The 19,629-nt window shown below is 40.0% G+C and overlaps 1 protein-coding gene across 4 annotated transcripts in view; it reads right to left on the bottom strand.

The window, feature by feature from the left end:
• Positions 1–19,629, bottom strand: part of fxr1 (FMR1 autosomal homolog 1) — a 71,740-nt gene that overhangs the window by 10,843 nt on the left and 41,268 nt on the right. For 2 of the 4 annotated variants that reach the window (XM_059944785.1, XM_059944794.1), the window contains exons 11-15: positions 14,476–14,562; positions 12,350–12,545; positions 5,515–5,724; positions 2,435–2,644; positions 2,206–2,301 (exon numbers count right to left, since the gene is read on the bottom strand). In XM_059944785.1, coding sequence (XP_059800768.1) covers positions 2,206–2,301; positions 2,435–2,644; positions 5,515–5,724; positions 12,350–12,545; positions 14,476–14,562 — 799 coding nt within the window. The remainder of the gene's footprint in view (positions 1–2,205; positions 2,302–2,434; positions 2,645–5,514; positions 5,725–12,349; positions 12,546–14,475; positions 14,563–19,629) is intronic. The other 2 variants (XM_059944812.1, XM_059944802.1) reach the window with 1 other exon arrangement.

The following is a 19,629-nucleotide window of genomic DNA, read 5'->3' as shown; positions in this document are numbered from 1 at the left end:
AGCATTGAAATGCCCTTCAGCCCAACTCACCCATGCTGACCAAGGTGTCTACCCGAGCAACTGACATCTCCTTGTGTTTGGCCCACATATCTCTAAATCTGTCCAATGTCTTTTATATGCTGTAACTGTTCTTGCTTCTACCATTCCCTCTTGCACCTCATTACTTACACCACAGTAACTTTGTCAGAGAGAATTCTATACATTGCCAACTTAAGCAAAATTCTAAACCCTCCCCCACCCCCATTTAAATTTGCAAGCAGGATAAGATGATATTTCCTACACTCCATACAAGTTTTGTGCACTTTATGCGGTCCTGGGTAGGTCTGTAGTCTAGTGTAGTTTTTTTTTCTGTTTTTTTTTATGCAGTTCAGACTAGTTTTTGTACTCTGTCATGTAACATCATGGTCCTGAAAAAACGTCATCTCATTTTTACTATGTACTGTACCAGCAGTTATGGTCGAAATGACAATAAAAGTGACGCAAGGACATAGAATGAAATTATCAATGATGAAGCTGAAGGGGGTGTAAAAATTTTAGTACTTCAATTTCAATGTTAAACCTGCTCATCCAATGCTTAGCAGCAGCCAAAGGCAATGATGTAAACCACAAAGACAGAAAGTCAGCAACAAACAATAAATGTACTCTGGACAAACTGTATTTTCAATATACAGGTCCAATTCTGGTCAGCAAAACACAAAGTAGAAATATTCAATTGCTGGAGGCAATACAACGCCACAAAGTTAATTGTTACTGTCAAAGACTGAGATGAGGAAAGAATGGAAATATACATAACTTTAGCCTGAAGAGGAGACTCCTGTGGCAAGACTACATATTCAAGCATCCAAAGGGGGGAGAAAACCACTTACCAATACTGCGAATGGTTACAAGAGATTACAAGGCTTACTGCTGTCAGATATTTTATTGAGTAATTTATCTTGCTTTAAATGACAAAAAAAAATCACTAAGTATACTAAAATGAGAAAGCACATAGTAGTGCAGATTACATTCCAGCTAAATTATATAGGCTGGATTTTCACTGGTACAAAAAGTGCAGAAGCATATTCTGTCCAAGTTTCACCAAGAATTGTAACCACTTATTTATTATACATTCTCAATCTTGACTACCAGGATGGGATGGAAGAAAACAAAAAGTAATTTATATAGTTCAGACCTGCTGAGTTCCTCCAGCATTTTGTTTATGTTGCTTGGAATTCCAGCAGCTGCAGATTTTCTCGTTTTTAATTTATGTAGCGTTTTAAGATGCTATTATGGCAAAAGTGAGGAAACTGATTCCCTAACTAGAGTCAGTGACAAAAAAATATATTTTGTTGTAAAGGATGTCTCAAGATTTTTCCCAAGTCCTATCAACTATTCTTATTACCATTTCCTATGAGGTCTGAAAACACCCAAGAGAATATAGGCAAACAGACCTTACTAGTTCTTAATACATTTAAATGCAACAATGAACTGGTGACCATTCAGTCCCTCAACTTGTTCTTCTATTTACAATATGAACCTCAACACTTCAGACAATCTGTGAGCAATATTGCTTGATATCCTTAAAATTAACTTATCTACAGTATTTTAAATTTGAGGTAAGAACCCTTATCACATGAACAAAAATTCTTCCACTGCCTTCAAACTTAAATTATGTGCCCATTCAGTCTTGGCCCAAGATGGATGGCTTTCGATTTACCTTTTCCAAACTAGCACTGAAGTCAACTGTCATACAATGCATTTAAGCTGGCAGTTAGTAAATGAAGACCTGAGATTTTCATACAGTACAGATTCAAAAATCCAAGATTGATCTGCCTGGAAACTTTGACTTTTCAGAACACTGGCGACTCTCTTAAAAAACATAATTAAGCTCAAGTCCCAAAAACAAAATCAGTGATTCTTGCATCTTGCATCAATATGCAACATAGCAGGTGATCTCAAGTTCACAGCTGGGTTATTTATAAAGCAATTAGCAAATCTATGCTAGTTTTTCCTCTTTTTCTCCCCCATGAGTTTGTTGTTAAATTGCCTTTTCTCCCCCCAACGGTATAAAAAGGTTTAAATGTGTTAGAATTTCAAAACAATTTTATTATTTATAAGCAGCAGGCCTTTGAAACCATGCTGATTAAACTAAGTTTATTAGATGATCTGCAATATGGTAAAATGTTAATATTCCAAACACCCTAACATGCTAATTTTAGGCATTACCTGGCTGGTTGTCTCTACTCAGAGAGCTTTCAATCTGACCACGTAAACGACGCCTGCGGCTGCGATTACGCCGCTGTGGCTTCCTTTCATTATCATCTGTAAAGGGTGAGGGAGGCTTTCTCTTTAATGTTTTATTTACAATAGTAGTCTGATGCATGGAGTTAATTCATTAAATACTAATCTGACAAATATTCTTTTGAAATAGTATACAAGTTGGATATTTACATACCCAAACCATTTTCATTAACTGAAGCACTGTCTGATTCTGTCATTCCATCAATCATGGTAGCATCATCATCAGTTCTTCGTCTACGTGACCTCCTGCGGCGGGTTGAGCTGCTATGAGATTCACTACCATCAGTGTCTGCTGTTTGGTCCGTTTCTGTGTTATCTGCATTATCTAGCAAACTATAAGGATTGCTATCTGGATCCTTGAACACTAAGAAAAAAAAATATTGTTAACAATCTGTTTTTAAATATTTAAATTACCTGTCCATTTGGTGCCTTAGGTGATCATGAGAAGTTGATTTATAATTGTACCATAGTTCATGCAAGTTATTAGTTACAAAATGTGCCCTTGACACAAACCACAAACTTCTAATTAATTCAATCCATTTACAACATTAAATGCACTTTAGTAAAAGAGAGCATCAAGTGATCCAAGTGAATAACAGAGATCTCTTTCCCCAGCACATACAGTGGCGAAGAAACAGCTTATCACTGGCACAGAATGTTCAGACAATTATCCCAAGGAGTGGAGAATTTTTTTTCCCAAATCTGGGTAGAAGATCTCTTTTATATAATAGACAAGAATTCTAAACCTTCGGTAATTTCAAACATTAATAGCAGGGACATTTAATTCCTCTCTACCTCTACCACAAGTCCCAACATATCGATGGAGTTATGAAGGAGGCAAGACAGCAATTATACTTAATTAGGAATTTGAAGAGATTTGGTATGTCAACAAAAACACTCAAAAGCTTCTACAGATGTACCATGGAGAGCTTTCTGACAGGCTGGTATGGAGGGTAGGTGGGGGGTTGCTACTGCACAGGACCAAATGAAGCTGTAGAGGGTCATAAATTTAGTAAGCTTTGTCTTGTGTACTAGCCTACAAAAAGTACCCAGGACATCTTCAAGGAATGCTGCTTCAGAAAGGCAGCGTCCATTATTAAGGACCTCCAGCCCATGCCCTTTTCTCACTGTTACCATCAGGTCGGAGGTACAGAAGCCTGAAGGCACACACTCAGCGATTCAGTAACAGCTTTATTGAATACTGGATACCGTGTCCAAATATGGGTGCAACATTTGGCAAGGATAATAAGACCTTCAAGAGAAAGCAGCAGTCATTTACTGGAATTATATGAGAGATGGGAGACCATGAGGAGAAACTAGAAAAAAAACACATTTGTTTTTCCTTCAGCAGAGAAGGTTGAAGTAAAATTTGAAGGCAGCAAGATGGGGCTCCAAAACAGAAAAAAGCATTATAATTGGTATATGGCTAAGTAATCATTAGATGTAGTTACCAAGTGTGTGATGAGATGGAAGAGTTTATACATTAATGGAACCTAGACATTAAATGAGTGGTAGAAGCAGAGACAATTCTAACTTTCAGAAGAATATCCAATAGCTACGTCATGGGTAACACTGCAGGGTTATAGAGGAAAAACTGGGGAATTGAAAGCACTGGACAACCTTTACAAAAACCAATGAGGCAAATAGCCCATTTCATACTATAAAACTTAATGTTTTATAATGCAAACAAGTAGTCTTAAGGATAACATATGGACAAAAATGTGTAAAAATGCTTGATTCAAGCTGCACAGATTTACCCAAAATATCCTTCACGCCATAACTGTCTAGATTTACCGTGCTACCAAATTTTACGCAAATGATTGGCATTTTACATTAAACTGTGTAATAATCACCCTTTGATCACTATGCAAGCCATAGTTGTATCCCCATGATAAAAGAAACATACAAATGTCAACAGTAGGTCGACTCCTGGATCATTTTACTGCCAACCAGAAATTTAATAGAACTACTACACCAACTCTTAAACTGCAAAGCTGAATTTCCAGGCTGATATGCTATGCTATGCTGTATATATATGCAAATACACTCAAACCCCGTATAACACTACTCTGAATAGTGTCGATTTGTTACAATGCAGTTATTCAAATCTTTACCGAAATATTTAAAAATTACAAAAATTCATTCTAAACACTTAAAACTTCTCAACAGCAGTCACCATTGCAATAAACATTCAATCAGACAATGGGAACACTTTACATATGTCTGAGCCACTCACAGTCAATCACATATTAGTTCATGCTCTTACACACATGGGGTAGGCAATGTCCTTGCTCCCTGGCCAATTTATTCTATTTTTTTATATAGTGTCTGGAAAACAGCTTGCAACTTCCAGTGAGGGTAGTACATCTAAGATGTCCAGGAAAAGCACAGCATGGATGTGAAACTGCAAATGATACAGAGTGAGGATATTAATGATAGTGATGTTGCAGAATTACTGCATTCTCATGGTGAGAGCCATACTAATGAAGAGCTCGAGAATTGGTGGCACATTACATCATGGGTGAATCTGAGGACACAGATGGAGAAGAGGAAACACCAGCAAGAAACCGCACCACAAAATTCCTCAGCAGTAGCGTCACCACAATCACACAAATCATGGACCAGTTCATCGATAATGATCCTGACTGGGAGTGAAGCAATAAGGTGAAGAGAGGTGTTCTCAATGCAATTTCCTGCTACCGAGAACTGCTTCATGAGAGGACACTTCAGAAAATGAAGTCAAATCTCAGCACCTACTCGAAGAAGAAGCCAAAGTTTGAGGAGGACCCACAGACTGGTCCCTCCTCTAAGATGTAACCACCACCCACTTCCCTCTGCTGCTGCTGCGAATTGTGGCCACTCCACTGATGTACAGATTAGGCCTATTTGTGTGTTTGTTATTCAACAAATTACTATGTATACAATTAAATGATATCATATCTCAGGCTTGATTTTTTTTAAAAAATCTGGCATACATCTCTATTTACATAATGTTATAATGACTCGACATAGTGCTCACCCTCTGAGGAACGCATCCTTTGCGTTAAGCAGGGTCTCAGTGTAAATAAGCAAAACCCTACTACTGCTCTCATCCAAAACTGACCAAATTATGCTCTATAACAAAAAGCAGACTTTGTGCGCTTTCAAAACACAGCCACAGCTGAAATAAAACTGAAGAATCCAAAACATTATTCTCTGACTCTACTTAATTGAAGACCCATTCAAAAACCTTACCTGAACTAACTGATGAGCTGCTACCTCGTGCTCCTCCACGACCTCTGCTGGATTGTCCACCACCTCGACCTCTCCCTGTTGTAGGCCGCCTTCGACTATCACGATGTGGTCTTGAGTCACGATCGTCATCAGCAGCCTGTGACCAGTCACTTAATTCATCTCTTCTTTCAGATTCAGTCTCCGAAGCATTTGATAATTCAGAGTTCGTACCTGAGCAATGAAAAAATAAATGGTTGATGTGACCAACACCCAGGTCCAAATGCAAATGCCCCCTTGTCCAATAAGGCAAAGTTCATTACTTTGAAATCTAAAAATCACAGGCCAGGATGAAAATTTCTAAACATTAAAATGTTCTCGAATTATTTATCACCAGGTTGAACAGTGGAACCCAAACATAAGTACGACAAGTTGCATGATCTTTAGGAACAGTTAGCTCTCATTTTATCAGTTTCTCAAGCCTTTTTGCAGAGCAGCCAAAACACATTTCAGCAAATCTCTATACATTTCCAAAGTACTGGGAAGTTAAAATTTATTATCTTGCAGATGTCTGGAAATTGGAGGAGATGCGGGTGAGAGCAGCATCAATGGTGGAGGAAGGGAAACCCCGTTATTTGGGGGAAGGACATTTCTGATGTTCTGGGGAAAAAAAGTTTCATCCTGGGAACAGACGCAGTGGAGACAAAGGAAAAAGCATTTTTAAAGGAGATAAGTGGGAAGAGGTATAGCCGAGAGCCATGGGAATCTGAAGATTTCTAAAAGATGTCAGATAGACAATTTGTCTCCAAAGATGTCCAAGAGGAGGAGGAGGAGGGTTGGAGAAGGGATTATCAGTGCGGCCACTGAAGTGGGCTCTTAACAGTGATGGAAGAAGAACTCTGCGTCATGGCTGGCACAAAACTCACTGAGGTGAGGGTGAAGGGATCAATTCCAGGTGCTGCTGATAATATGGTGCCTATAAATTATTTAACCAATGTTTCCTGTTCTTTCTCATCTCCGCTAATTTCCTTCAAATGATTTTTTCCACTTTCCATTTTAGGTGAACACCATGCAACCGCAGCTCTGTTAATAGAACAATACAGCACAGTATAGGCCCCACAGCCAATCCAAGGTCAACCCAATCTAAGGTCAATATAACACCTCCCTTTTCTCACTTCCAGGGGAATCCAGCCCTGGGAACCTATCTATCCTACTGTTCCCATATCAGCCTGTTCTTTGGTGACATCACATTCATCAAGCTTTCTCTCACAGATAAATATTGGAGCAAAGTATTCCACCTTCCTCCAAGCATGTTTGCTCTTTCATCCCCGATTAGTCATACCCTCATTCTAGTCATCCTCCCTTTCTTAAAATACATATAGAACATCTTAAGAGTTTTCCTTAAACCTAGGCACCAAAGCCTTTTTGTGTTCTAGTTCTCCTGAGTTCCTTCTTAAGTTCTTTTTTGGCTTCCTTATAATTCCAGGAGCCTTTTCTGAACCTCTTACATGTGCTTCCTAAACAACCTTCTCCTCAACAACAGACACATCACTTTGGATACAGGTGGGAGGCGGGGGGTTGACCTAATAGAGGGAACCCTCAGTAGTCTCTGGCACTGAGTCTGCCTGTGACTCAAACAGGATGGGGGAGGGGGGAGAAGGAGAAGAGGCATTTTGTAGTGCTAAGGAATTCATTAGTTAGGGGAACAGACAGGAGGTTCTGTGGGCAAGAACGAGATACCCAGATAGCATGTTGCCTCCTGGGTTCCAGAATCCGGAATATCTCGGATTGAGTCCTCAGCATTCTTAAGTGGGAGGGTGAACAGGCAGAAGTCATAGTCCACGTAGGTACCGATGACACAGGTAGGACAAGTGACAAGGTTCTGCATAGGGAGGTCAGGGAGTTAAAGAGTAGGACCTCCAACGTTGAGATCACAGGTTTCCTACCCATGCCACGTGCTAGTGAGGCTAGAAGTAGGAAGATGATACAGTTTAACATGTGGTTAAGGACGGTGAGATGATTTTTAGATTATTGGGATCTCTTCCAGGAAAGGTGGGACCTGCAGAAGGGGCAGTTTGCATCTGAACCAAGGGGGAGTAATATCCTAGTTGGAAGGTTTGTTAATGCTGCATTGAGGAGCTTAAACTAGGTTGCAGAAGGATGGGAACCAGAGTGCCGGAACAGCTAGTGGAGTGATTGTGGAGGTAGATGTTGGAAGACCTCAAAGTTAGGGATTAAAAGGCTGAACATGTTGCAACAAAATCGAAAAGGGTGAATAAATGTCACTCCACTCCAAGAAGGGAGAGGGACAGCACAAAGGAAACTCTAGGCTAGTTAGTCTGACCTCTTTGGTTGGGAAGATGCTGGTTGATTATTAAGGATGAGATCTCGGGATACTTGGAAACACATGATAAAATAGGCCGTAGTCAGCATGGTTTCCTCAAGAGAAAATCTTGCCTGACAAATCTGTTGGCATTCTTTGAAGTTAACAAGCAGGATTAACAAAGGAGAATTGCTTGAAGTTGTGTCCTTGGGATTTTCAGAAGACCTTTGACAAGGTGTCACACATGAGGCTGCTTAACAAGCTACGAGCCCTTGGCATTAAAGAAAAACTTCTAGCATGGATAAAGCAGTGGCCGACTGGCAGGAGGCAAAGAGTGGGAATAAAGTGAGCCTTTTCTGACTGGCTGCCGTTGACTAGTGATGGTCCACAGTGGTCTGTGTTGGTACAGGTTCTTTTTAAATTATATGCCAATGATTTGAATTGATGGCTTTGTTGCAAAGTTTGCAGACGATATGAAGATACCTGGAGAGGCAGATAGTTTTGAGGAAACAAAGAAGCTACAGAAGGACTTTGCCCATTCTCTTAATCAGTCTAAGAAATAGCAGATGGCATAGCATGAGAAGTGTATTGGTCATGTACTTTGATAGAATGAAAAGGGTGACTATTTTCTAAATGGAGAGAAAACACAAAAAGCTGAGATGCAAAGGGACTTGAAAGTCCTTGTGCAGGATTCCCTAAAGGTTAATTTGCAGGTTGTCTGATGAGGAAGGCAAATGCAATGTTAGTATTCATTTCAAAAGGACTAGAATATAATAGAAAGGATGTAATTTTGAAACTTTATAAAGGTACCGGTGAGGCCTTGTGAGCAGGTTTGGGAACCTTATCTTAAAAAGGATGTGCTGAAACTGAAGAGGGTTCAAAGGACGTTCACGAAAATGATTCCAGAATTGAATGGCCTGTCATAAGAAGAGCGTTTGATGGCTCTGGACTTGTATTAAATAGAAATCAAAAGAATGAGGGGTGACCTCCTTGAAACCTATTGATTGGTGAAAGGCCTTGATAAGAGTGGATGTAGAGAGGATGTTTCCTGTTGTGGGAGAGTCTAAGACCAGAGGGAACAGCCTCAGAATAGAGGGGTGTCCTTTTAGAACTGAAATTAGAAGGAATTCCTTTAGCCAGAGGGTGACAAATCTGTGGAAAGGTTTCCCACAGGCAACTGTGGAGGCCAAGTCTTCATGTACAGTGCCTATAAAAAGTATTCACTCTGTTTGGAAGTTTTCATGTTTTATTTCTTCAGTACAGTGAATCAGAGGATTTAATTTCGCTTTTTCGACACTGATCAAAAGAAAAAGACTCGTGTCAAAGTGAAAACAGATCTCTACAAAGTAATCAAAAATAATTACAAATATAAACCACCAAATAACTGATTGCATAATTATTCACTCCCTTTAATACGACACACCAAATCATTACTAGTGCAGCCAATTAGTTTTACATGTCACAAAATTAGTTAAATAGAGATCACCATGTGCAATCAAGGTGCTTCAATTGATTTAGTAAAAATACACCTGTATCTGGAAGGTCCAACCACTGTTGAGTCAGTATCTGGCAGAAACTACACCAAGACGACAAAGGAACACTCCAAGCAACAGTCAAAAGGTTATTGAAAAGCACATCTCAGGAGATAGATACAAGAAAATTTCCAAGTCACTGAATAGCCTTTGGAGTACAGTTAAAGTCAATCATCGAGAAATGGAAAAAACATGGCACAGCTGTAAATCTACCTAGTGCAGGCTGTCCTCAAAAATGAAGTGACCGTGCAAGAAGGGGACTAGTGACGAGGCCACCAGGAGACCTTTGACAACTCTGGAGGAGTTACAAGATTCAGTTGATGAGATGGGAGAGACTCCAAACACAACCACTGTCGCCCAGGTGCTTCACCAGTCGTAGCTTTATGGGAGACTGGCAAAGAGAAAGCCACTGTAGAAAAACTCACAGGAAATCTCTGCTAGAGTTTGCCAAAAATCATGTGGGAGACTTTGAAGTCAGCTGGAAGAAAGTTCTATAGTCTGATGAAACCAAAATTTACCTTTTTGGCCATCACACTAAACACTATGTTGAGCATAAATCAAGCACCACACATCAAAAACATACTGTGAAGCATGGTGGTGGCTACATTATGCTGTGGGATGCTTCACTGCAGCAGGCCCTTGAAGGCTTGTGAAAACTTGATGCAGTCTGCAAGAGAACTACGATGTGGGAGAAGGTTTATTTTCCAGCAAGACAATGACCAAACCAAAGCTACACAGGAATGGCTTAAAAATAAAGTAGTTAATATCCTCGAGTGGCCGTCAGAGTGCAGACTTCAGTCCATTTGAGAATCTCTGGTTGGACTTGAAGAGGGCTGGTCACTCATGATCCCAATGCAATCTGACAGAGCTTGAGAGAGCTTGTAAAGAAGAATGGGGAAAAATTGCAGAGTTCAGATGTGCCAAACCGACAGAGACCTATCCACACAGGCTCCAGGCTGCAAACGCAGCAAAGGTGCATCTACTAAATACTGACTTGAAGGGAGTGAGTAATTATGCAATTATTTTGAGTTTTATATTCATAATTAATTTAGATCATTTTGTAAAGATCAGTTTTTACCACAACAGTTTTCTTTTGCTAAGTGTCAAAGCCAAATTAAAACCACTGTGACAAAATGTTGTAAAACAATAAAATTCATGTTCCTGGGGTGGGGGAGGGGGGGTGAATACTTTTCATAGGCGCTGTATATTTAAGACAGAGGTTGATAAGAGTCTTGATTGGTCAGGGCACGAAGAAGTACAGGGAGAAGGCAGGAGTTTGGGCCTGAAAGGAAAATTGGATCAGGCATGAAGTGGCAGAACAGACTCGATGAGCCAAATGGTTCCAATTCTGTTCCTGTATCTTATGATCTTATTTCCATTGTAAATTTCCCTTAGTACATCTGTTCCCAATTTATGCTCCCAAGTTTCTGACTAATAGCATAATTTTCCCTCCCCCAATTTACTTTCCCATACCATCTGCTCCTATCCCTATCCAAGGCTATGATGTCCTAAGATCTAATCAACCCCATTTCTACTTCTGCTATTGTTTGTCACATTGTAACATGCACTCAGTTAAAATGCATGAAATTTTAACGTCCATGCTATTTTTTTTCCTGATTTAATCTTGTTCACTAATCCACTGCTAAAACATGTCCATGAATCTGCTCAAGTTGGGAATTTTCTATCTTGCTGCAATGCTTTGACTTTTCTTTTTAAAAGTAAAGTCTTTCATCTAAACTCTCCACTCCCTCACTTCGAATATCTAATGACCAGATTCACCAAGAGCTTGCAGTCCAGATTAACTGAGATCCAATCAAAAGTTACCTTTCACACCAATAACATTGCAGTACCCCAAGAATCAAAATGCATCTCCTATACCACTGTGTGTAATTTGCACATGGCCAAAGGTTAACCCTCTTTGAAATTCCTCATTTTACAATCTTCTCAAAGACAATGCTGAATCCAATTTTAAGATAATCCCACATATACCAGAAAAAAAAATGGCATCCTACCAACTCTCCACCAAATTTTCTTCCACAATTTAACCAAACTATTTGACTTTAAGTTGATCTTTACTGGCCATATTAAACATATGGATTTATTGTCATCTGAAATTCTAATATCATGCTAGACAAGCAATTAGTTCGTAAGAAAGGTATTGATAGGGAGGCTAAACATTTCTTTTTTAAAAAAGTTCTCTTCAACTTCATACTTGTTCTGCCTTTAGTGGCATTTCCCTACATCAAATCTGATTTAGATACGATCCTTCAAATCTAAAGGTTTATTGGTATTGGTCTTAAATGCTCAATGATTAAGCATCTATTGGCTTCTTTGTGTAGAATTTCAAAGGATTAATTACCCTCCGGGTGAAGAAGTTTTGTATGTTCAATGTTCTGAAAAGTCAAATCCTACTTCTAGAATGTGGCCCAGTGATATAAATCCAAGGCAAGGGAGAAAGCAACACTGTTTCTTATGTGAAGAACTCTCCTCACTAGTTCCTATCTTCCAATGGTGATCACCTTTTCCTGCCCAAGTCCCAACTCCATCCCTCCCTAGACACTGGAAACAGAAACACTGGTGTAGTTAGTAGCGAATGATATGTTGTTTACAGATGCAAAAGGCTTCAAAAACATGTCTTGCTGCAATTTTCCAGGATGTGGAGAGACTATACCTTAAATATATTACTGATTTTGGCCTCCTCATCAGAGAAAGGTGGAGCTTGCTATGGAGGGAGTGTAGCAAAGGCTTACCATATTCCTGGGATGTAGGACTGATTATATTGAACAGCAGAACAAGTTCAAAGGGGTATATGGCCTACTCCTGCTCAGTCTGCCATTATATAGTTGATTTACTTTAATTCTGGACAATATTATGAAAAGTATAATTTCTTCAGGATATGAACTGATTTTATACTTTATTCCATTTTGATAAATATTCTGTATGAATAGAGAACAGTTTAATGACTTAACTTAACATTAATATACATTTAAAAAAGGTTAATTACCATAACCTGAAGTGTAATTTGGACCTCGACGACCACGGCCTCGATAGGGTCTGTTACCACGCAGTGAAGCAGTACTCTCATCAGTGATATAACCCTTATCTTTCTCTGGCCGACTTGGCACTGGCCTATACCCCATACCAATCTGACGTAGTTGCTCATCAATTAGCAACCGGTCCAGTCTCAGCTGTTCTACTTCCTAAAACATACAAGACAAATTAATATTATTCCACAAAGGAACAAAAAGAACAATTCCGGATTAATACCTAGTGATAATTAAAAGCTTGCAGTAATAGAAGAGGTGGCAGGGTGTAGAATGCCCACTGGGAAAATAAATATTTGCTTGCAGAAAAATTTCAAGTTATAGCTTTGATCATTTTTTAAAATGGCATTTTCTCATGCAGATGATAATTAATATTTTCCTTGTGCTATGCAAATTTTAAATGACCAGAACTACCTCAATTTCAAATATACGAAAATGTTTCAAAGATCACTTTGTGCCAAAAACAAATGAAACAGAACTTAAGATCATCACCTCCCTCTGGTTCCTCTTCTCCATGGCCACTGCCCTCTCCTACTGGATTCCTTCTTCAGCCCTTTACTACTTCCACCCATCACATTTTACTTGCTTACTTCATTCCTCCACCTACCCACTTTCCCCCTCACCCAGTATCACCCGTCACCTGCCAGCTTGTACTCCTTCCCCTTGCCCAATGTCATATTTTTACTTCTGTCCCCTTCCTTTCCAGATCTGATGAACGATTTTGGCCCAAAACAGTGACTGTTTATTCCCTCCCAAAGATGCTGCCTGATTTCAGTTCCTTCAGCATTTTGTTTGTATTGCTCAAGATTTCCTGCATCCTCAGAAACTCTTTTTAAGCATTTCTGTACTTTCGTTTTCTATGAAGTACAGAAATCTGTAATCTTTGTCAGCAATTTTCATCTGATGTACTCACTTGCTTTTCTGTCAAGTTCCATAACAAAAGCAATGGTCAAAACATGTTGCCTTTGGGACTTCTAGAGCTGATATATTTTTCAAGCGGAAGTAGGAAAAGGCCATCAGGCCTTTCAAGCCTACCCACCATTTAACATGATTATGGCCTCAACTCCTCTTCTGTGCCATCCCTCCATATCTTTCAATTCCTCAATCAATAGCAGCAGAGTAGTGCTGAGTCACCATTCTTTGTAAGAAGAAATTTCCATCCACCTTAGTTTTAAATGACATCCCTTATCTTGTAGTTACTTCTCCGTGCTCAAAACTCTCCAACTAATATAAGTATCCCCACACTACCCTGTCAAGCTTCCTTAATACTTGTATAGACAAGGTCATCCCCTATTTTTTTAAAATCCAAGTTAGTCTGTCTTGATTGGTAGTACAATCTCCTCACCACTTTGTACAATCTTCAATGTTACTATATCCTTAAGGGAATCAAAACTGTACTCAGTATTTCAGGTTAGGGAAAGAGTTAGCAGTGGGTGATGTGAGAAAAGTAAGTAGTTTATTATTCATATACAGGTGGGTCCTGTTTTTCGAACATTCGCTTTACGACAGCTCGCTGTTTCAAGAGACCTATATTAGTACCCGTTTTCGCTAACCAAAGAGGATTTTCGCTTTTACAATAAAAGACGCCCACTTTATACGAGTTTACCCTGTGAAAGACTACCATGACTGTGAAGCCTTGTGCGGACAGTTGTGTGCGCATGTGCGTACGTGTGCATTTTTTCTCCAAACCGACTTTGGCTTGCTGTCTTCCAGATTTTGAGAGTGAAACTACACCGTACATACAATATTTCTACTTTATATAGGCTGTATATTTATATCATTCCTGCTTTTACTGTATGTTTGTGTTATTTTAGGTTTTATGTGTTATTTGGTATGATTTGGTAGGTTATTTTTTGGGTCTGGGAACGCTCAAAAATCTTCCCATATAAATTAATGATAACTGCTTCTTCGCTTTACAACATTTCGGCTTACAAACGGTTTCATAGGAACGCTCTACCTTCGGATTGCAGGGGGAAACCTGTATTTCAATGATAAACCACTGCTACATCTCTCCAATTAACCCCAGATAAGGAATGACTTAATAAGGTTCAAAAATGTCACTATGAACAGAAGATACAATGCATACCTTGAGGTAAGAAATATGATACTCCAAAAGAACTTGCACATTTCCAATGCTCTCCTTTGTTCCAACAAAAGTAAATGGAACCATGCCCTAATGAAATTTAAGAATAAATCCACCATTAGTAATATTCTTCAAAACTAAGTAGAAGCTTTACTTTTAATTAAGTATCAATATTTTTAAAAGTGAACTTACTCCTGTAGTAATCAATATAATTATAGAAACATAGAAAACCTACAGCACAGTACAGGCCCATCAGCCCACAAAGTTATGCTGAATATGTCTATAGCCCTCTATTTTTCTAAGCTCCATGTACCTATCCAAAAGTCTCTTAAAAGACGTCATCATTTTGGCCTCCACCAACGTTGTCGCCAGCCCATTCCGTGCACTCACCACTCTCTGAGTAAAAAACTTACCCCTGACATCTCCTCTCTATCTACTCCCCAGCACCTGTGTCCTTTTGTGGCAACCATTTCAGCCCTGGGAAGAAGCCTGACTATCCACACTATCAATGCCTCTCATCAACTTATACAACTCTATCAGGTCACTTCTCATCCTCCATCACTCCAAGGAGAAAAGGCTGAGTTCACTCAACCTATCCTCATAAGGCATGCTCTCCAATCCAAGCAACATCCTTGTAAATCTCTTCTGCACCCTTTCTATGGCTTTCACATCCTTCCTGTAGTGAGGCAACCAGAACTGAGCACAGTATTCCAAGTGGGGTCTGACCAGGGTCCTATATAGCTGCAACATTACCTCTCGGCTCCCAAATTCCACGACTGATGAAGGCCAATACACTGTACGCCTTCTTAACCACAGCATCACCTGTGCAGCTGCTTTGAGCGTCCTATGCACTCGGACCAAGATCCCTCTGATCCGCCACACTGCCAACAGTCTTACCATTAATACTATATTCTTCCATTATATTTGACCTACCAAAATGAACCACTTCACACTTATCTGGGTTGAACTCCAAATGCCACTTCTCAGCCTAGTTTTGCATTGCATCAATGTCCTGCTGTAACCTCTGACCGCCCTCCACACTATCCACAACACCTCCAACCTTTGTGACATCAGCAAACTTACTAACCCATCCCTCAACTTCATCATCCAGGTTATTTATAAAAATCACAAATAGGGGTCCCAGAACTCCCTGAGGCACTCCACTGGTGACCAACCTCCATGCAGAATATGACCAGTCTATAACCACTCTTTGTCTTCTGTGGGAAAGCCAGTTCTCGATCCACAAAGCCATGTCCCCTTGGATCCCATGCCTCCTTACTTTCTCAATAAGCCTTGCATGGGGTACCTTATCAAATGCCTTACTGAAATCCATATACACTACATCTACTGCTCTTCCTTCATCAATGTGTTTATAGTCACATCCTCAAAAAATTCAATCAGGCTCATAAGGCATGATCTGCCCTTGACAAAGCCATGCTGACTATTCCTAATCATATTATACCTCTCCAAATGTTCATAAATCCTGCCTCTCAGGATCTTCATCAACTTACCAACCACTGAGGTAAGACTCACTCGTCTATAATTTCCTGGGCTATCTCTACTCCCCTTCTTGAATAAAGTTAGAACATACACAGCCCTCCAATCCTCCGGAATCTCTCCCATCCCCCTTGATGATGCAAAGATCATCGCCAGAGGCTCAGCAATCTCTACCCTCGCCTCTCACAATAGCCTAAGGTACATCTCATCCAGTCCCAGCGACTTATCCAACTTGATGCTTTCTAAAAGCTCCAGCACATCCTCTTTCTTAATACTTACATGCCCAAGCTTTTCAGTCTGCTGCACGTCGTCACTATTATCACCAAGATCCTTTTTCATAGTGAATACTGAAGTATCCATTAAGTTCCTCTGCTATTTCCTTCAGTTCCATACACATTTTCCCACTGTCACACTTGTTAGGTCCTTTTCTTTCATGCCTTATCCTCTTGCTCTTCACATACTTGTAGAATGCCTTGGGTTTTCCTTAATCCTGCCCGCCAAGGCCTTCTCATGGCCCCTTCTGGCTCTCCTAATTTCCTTCTTAAGCTCCTTCTGGCTAGCCTTATAATCTTCTAGATCTCAAACATTACCTAGCTCTCTGAACCTTTTATAAGCTTTTCTTTTCTTCTTGACTAGATTTATTACAGCCTTTGTACACCACGGTTCCCATACCCTACCATAACTTTCCTGTCTCATTGGAACATAGCTGTGCAGAACTCCACACAAATATTCCCTGAACATTTGCCACATTCCTTCCGTACTTTTCCGAGAACATCCGTTTCCAATTTAAGCTTTCCTGCCTGATAGCCTCACAATTCCCCTTACTCCAATGAAACGCTTTTCAAAGTTGTCTGTTCCTATCTCTTTCCAATGCTATTGTAAAGGAGAATTATGATCACTATCTCCAAATGCTCTGCCATTCAGAGACCTGACACCTGACCAGGTTCATTTCCCAATACCAGATCAAGTACAGCCTCTCCTAGGCTTATCTACATACTGCGTCAAGAAACCTTCCTGAACATATCTAACAAACTCCACCCCATCTAAACCCCTTGCTCTAGGGCGGGGGTCGGCAACCCGCGGCTTCGGAGCCGCATGTGACTCTTTCATCTCTGTGCTGCGGCTCCCTGTGGCTTTGGAAAATTTGTGGCTTTACTGCATAAGTCGCTGGACAGAAAGCTACTGACTTTTCACTGCATCTTGCACCAAGAGGCACTGTGCGCTCAAACATTTCCTCCGGAATGCACTGAAGTAATAGATGTTGTCATTCAGATTGTCAATAAAATAATGGCAAAAAGTTTAAATCACCGTCAATTCCGTTTGTTACTGGACGAGCTGGAAAGTGCATATTCTGATCTCCTGCTGCACAACAAAGTCCGGTGGCTGTCCAGAGGGGAGGTACTGAAACGCTCTGTCGCGTGTCTGGAAGAAGTGAAAACTTTCCTGGGCAGCAAAGGGCTCACCTTTCCTGAGCTGGAAATAGCCAGAGTGGCTAGAAAAGCTACATTTCATGGTAGACATGACAGCGCACCTGAACACGCTGAACACAGCTCTTCAGGGGAAAGGACGTACAGCCCTACACATGTTGGAGGATGTTTTGGCATTCGAGCGCAAGTTGACAGTGCTTGCCAGAGATTTACAGAAAGGCACATTGTCTCACTTCCCCAATTTGAGAGAGTTCAAACAAGGTCACGACATGATAAATTCGGAGTATTTACATTCTGCAATCATCGCAATGCAAACATCATTTGGGAAACGATTCTGTGAGCTCAGAGAGGAAAAACACACATTATCATTCCCGATCACTCCCCTAAGCATCGATCCATCCCTACTGAATACGACTGCATTGGCAGGTGTGAGTCAACCTGATCTTGAGATGGAACTGGTCGACATAGCCGACAAAGACATATGGGTGTCCAAGTTTAGACGCTTGACAGCAGACCTTGAAGATGTTGCCTGTCAGAAGGCCGTTCTTGCTCAGAATCACAAATGGAGTGATATTGAAAACCTCCCAAAACCGGACAAACGTGTTCGAAACATGGAATGCTATCCCCGACATTTATGTAAACATTAAAAAGTATGCACTTGGAGTCCTGTCGATCTTTGGATCCACATATGTATGTGAGCAGGTGTTCTCCAACATGAACTTTATTAAAAACAAACATCGCGCACGCCTCACAGATGACGGCTTGCGATCCTGTGTAAAGATGAAGGTGATGTCATACAGCCCTGATGTGCAGACGCTGTGCGCTGAGGTCCAGGAGCAGAAATCCCATTAACCAAGTATGATAAATATTTTAATTGCCTATTATTTTACATATATTCATATTTTTTCATTGTTCAGTGAAATAGTCCTTTTATTTTTCAGGTTGACAGCTGGCTGACGTTATTTTTGGTTTGCTGTTGGCGGAAAATTTAAATTCAGCGTTTTTCATAAATACAGGAAGGACTCAAATAGACATTGAGTATTTTACTTAAAAGTAACCTTCAACCCAACATCTTTTTTTCGGAGTTCAAAATGTTTTTGTTGCATGCAGAAATGTAATTTCGTTTTCTCTGCAGGAGTTCATCGATTTCATAAATGCAACACATTATAGTTTGTTTATACATAGCATAAAGGCAAAAAAAAACGTTGTATGCAGTGTTATTTCATTTTAAATGTCAAACGGGTTTTGTGGCTCCCAGTGTTTTCTTTTCTGTGGGAAACGGGTCCAAATGCCTCTTTCAGTGGTAAAGGTTGCTGACCCCTGCTCTAGGGAGATGCCAATCGATATTTGGGAAATTAAAATGTCCCATCATGACAACTCTGTTATTATTACACCTTTCTAGGATCTGTTTCCCTATCTACTCCTTGATATCCCTGTTACTATTGTGTGGCCTATAAAAAAAAACACCCAGTAAAGTTATTGACCCCTTCCTGTTCCTAACCTCCACCCACAGAGACTCTGTAGACAATCCCTCCATTGCATCCACTTTTTCTACAGCCATGATACTATCTCTTTTCAACTTAACGTATGCATATTACCTTGAGATATGACATCTTCTTTGATCCTATTTCTTCAAACACAAATATCCAACTTCCCTTCCTGATCATTATCTAAATTGTATTATAACTAACTGCCACCTCTTGGGCAGTAACTCTGCAGTGCTGCCAACCCAACACCTCAAGTGTCAAACATTCCTTACTCCATCAAAATTCCAGCTGCATCATAAGATCAGTATTCAGTTTTTTTTTAAAGTTACCGAGGAAGAAAAATGCACAAATAACTACAAAAAGATAAATATCGCAAAACACTATAATACCAAAATGTAAGTACCACACTCTTAATTATGGGGGTACATAGTGCAATGAAATCATTTAATCTTTTCTGGTCAATGTGTCACACACTAAAATGACAGTCAATAAACCTTGCTCTTCTGTGAATACAGTCAAGGATATTCTATATTGCAATCCAAAGTCACTCTTCAGTGGAACAAGCCATAGTCTTGGCTGACAGTTCCACAGAGAAGCATCTGTAATGCCGCACTCTTTGCAGATCCATTTTAGGTTAGATACCAAAACATCTGACCTCCTGCTCAATTATTGCACACAGCACCAAGTCTAGGATCTTGGGGTTACTCAATACTATTTGTAGTTATTAAAACCCACCAAAGGTAACA

Source organism: Hypanus sabinus, chromosome 2 (genome assembly GCF_030144855.1).
Source record: "Hypanus sabinus isolate sHypSab1 chromosome 2, sHypSab1.hap1, whole genome shotgun sequence".
Taxonomy (NCBI): Eukaryota; Metazoa; Chordata; class Chondrichthyes; order Myliobatiformes; family Dasyatidae; genus Hypanus; species Hypanus sabinus.
This window is presented reverse-complemented; position numbering and strand designations above follow the sequence as displayed.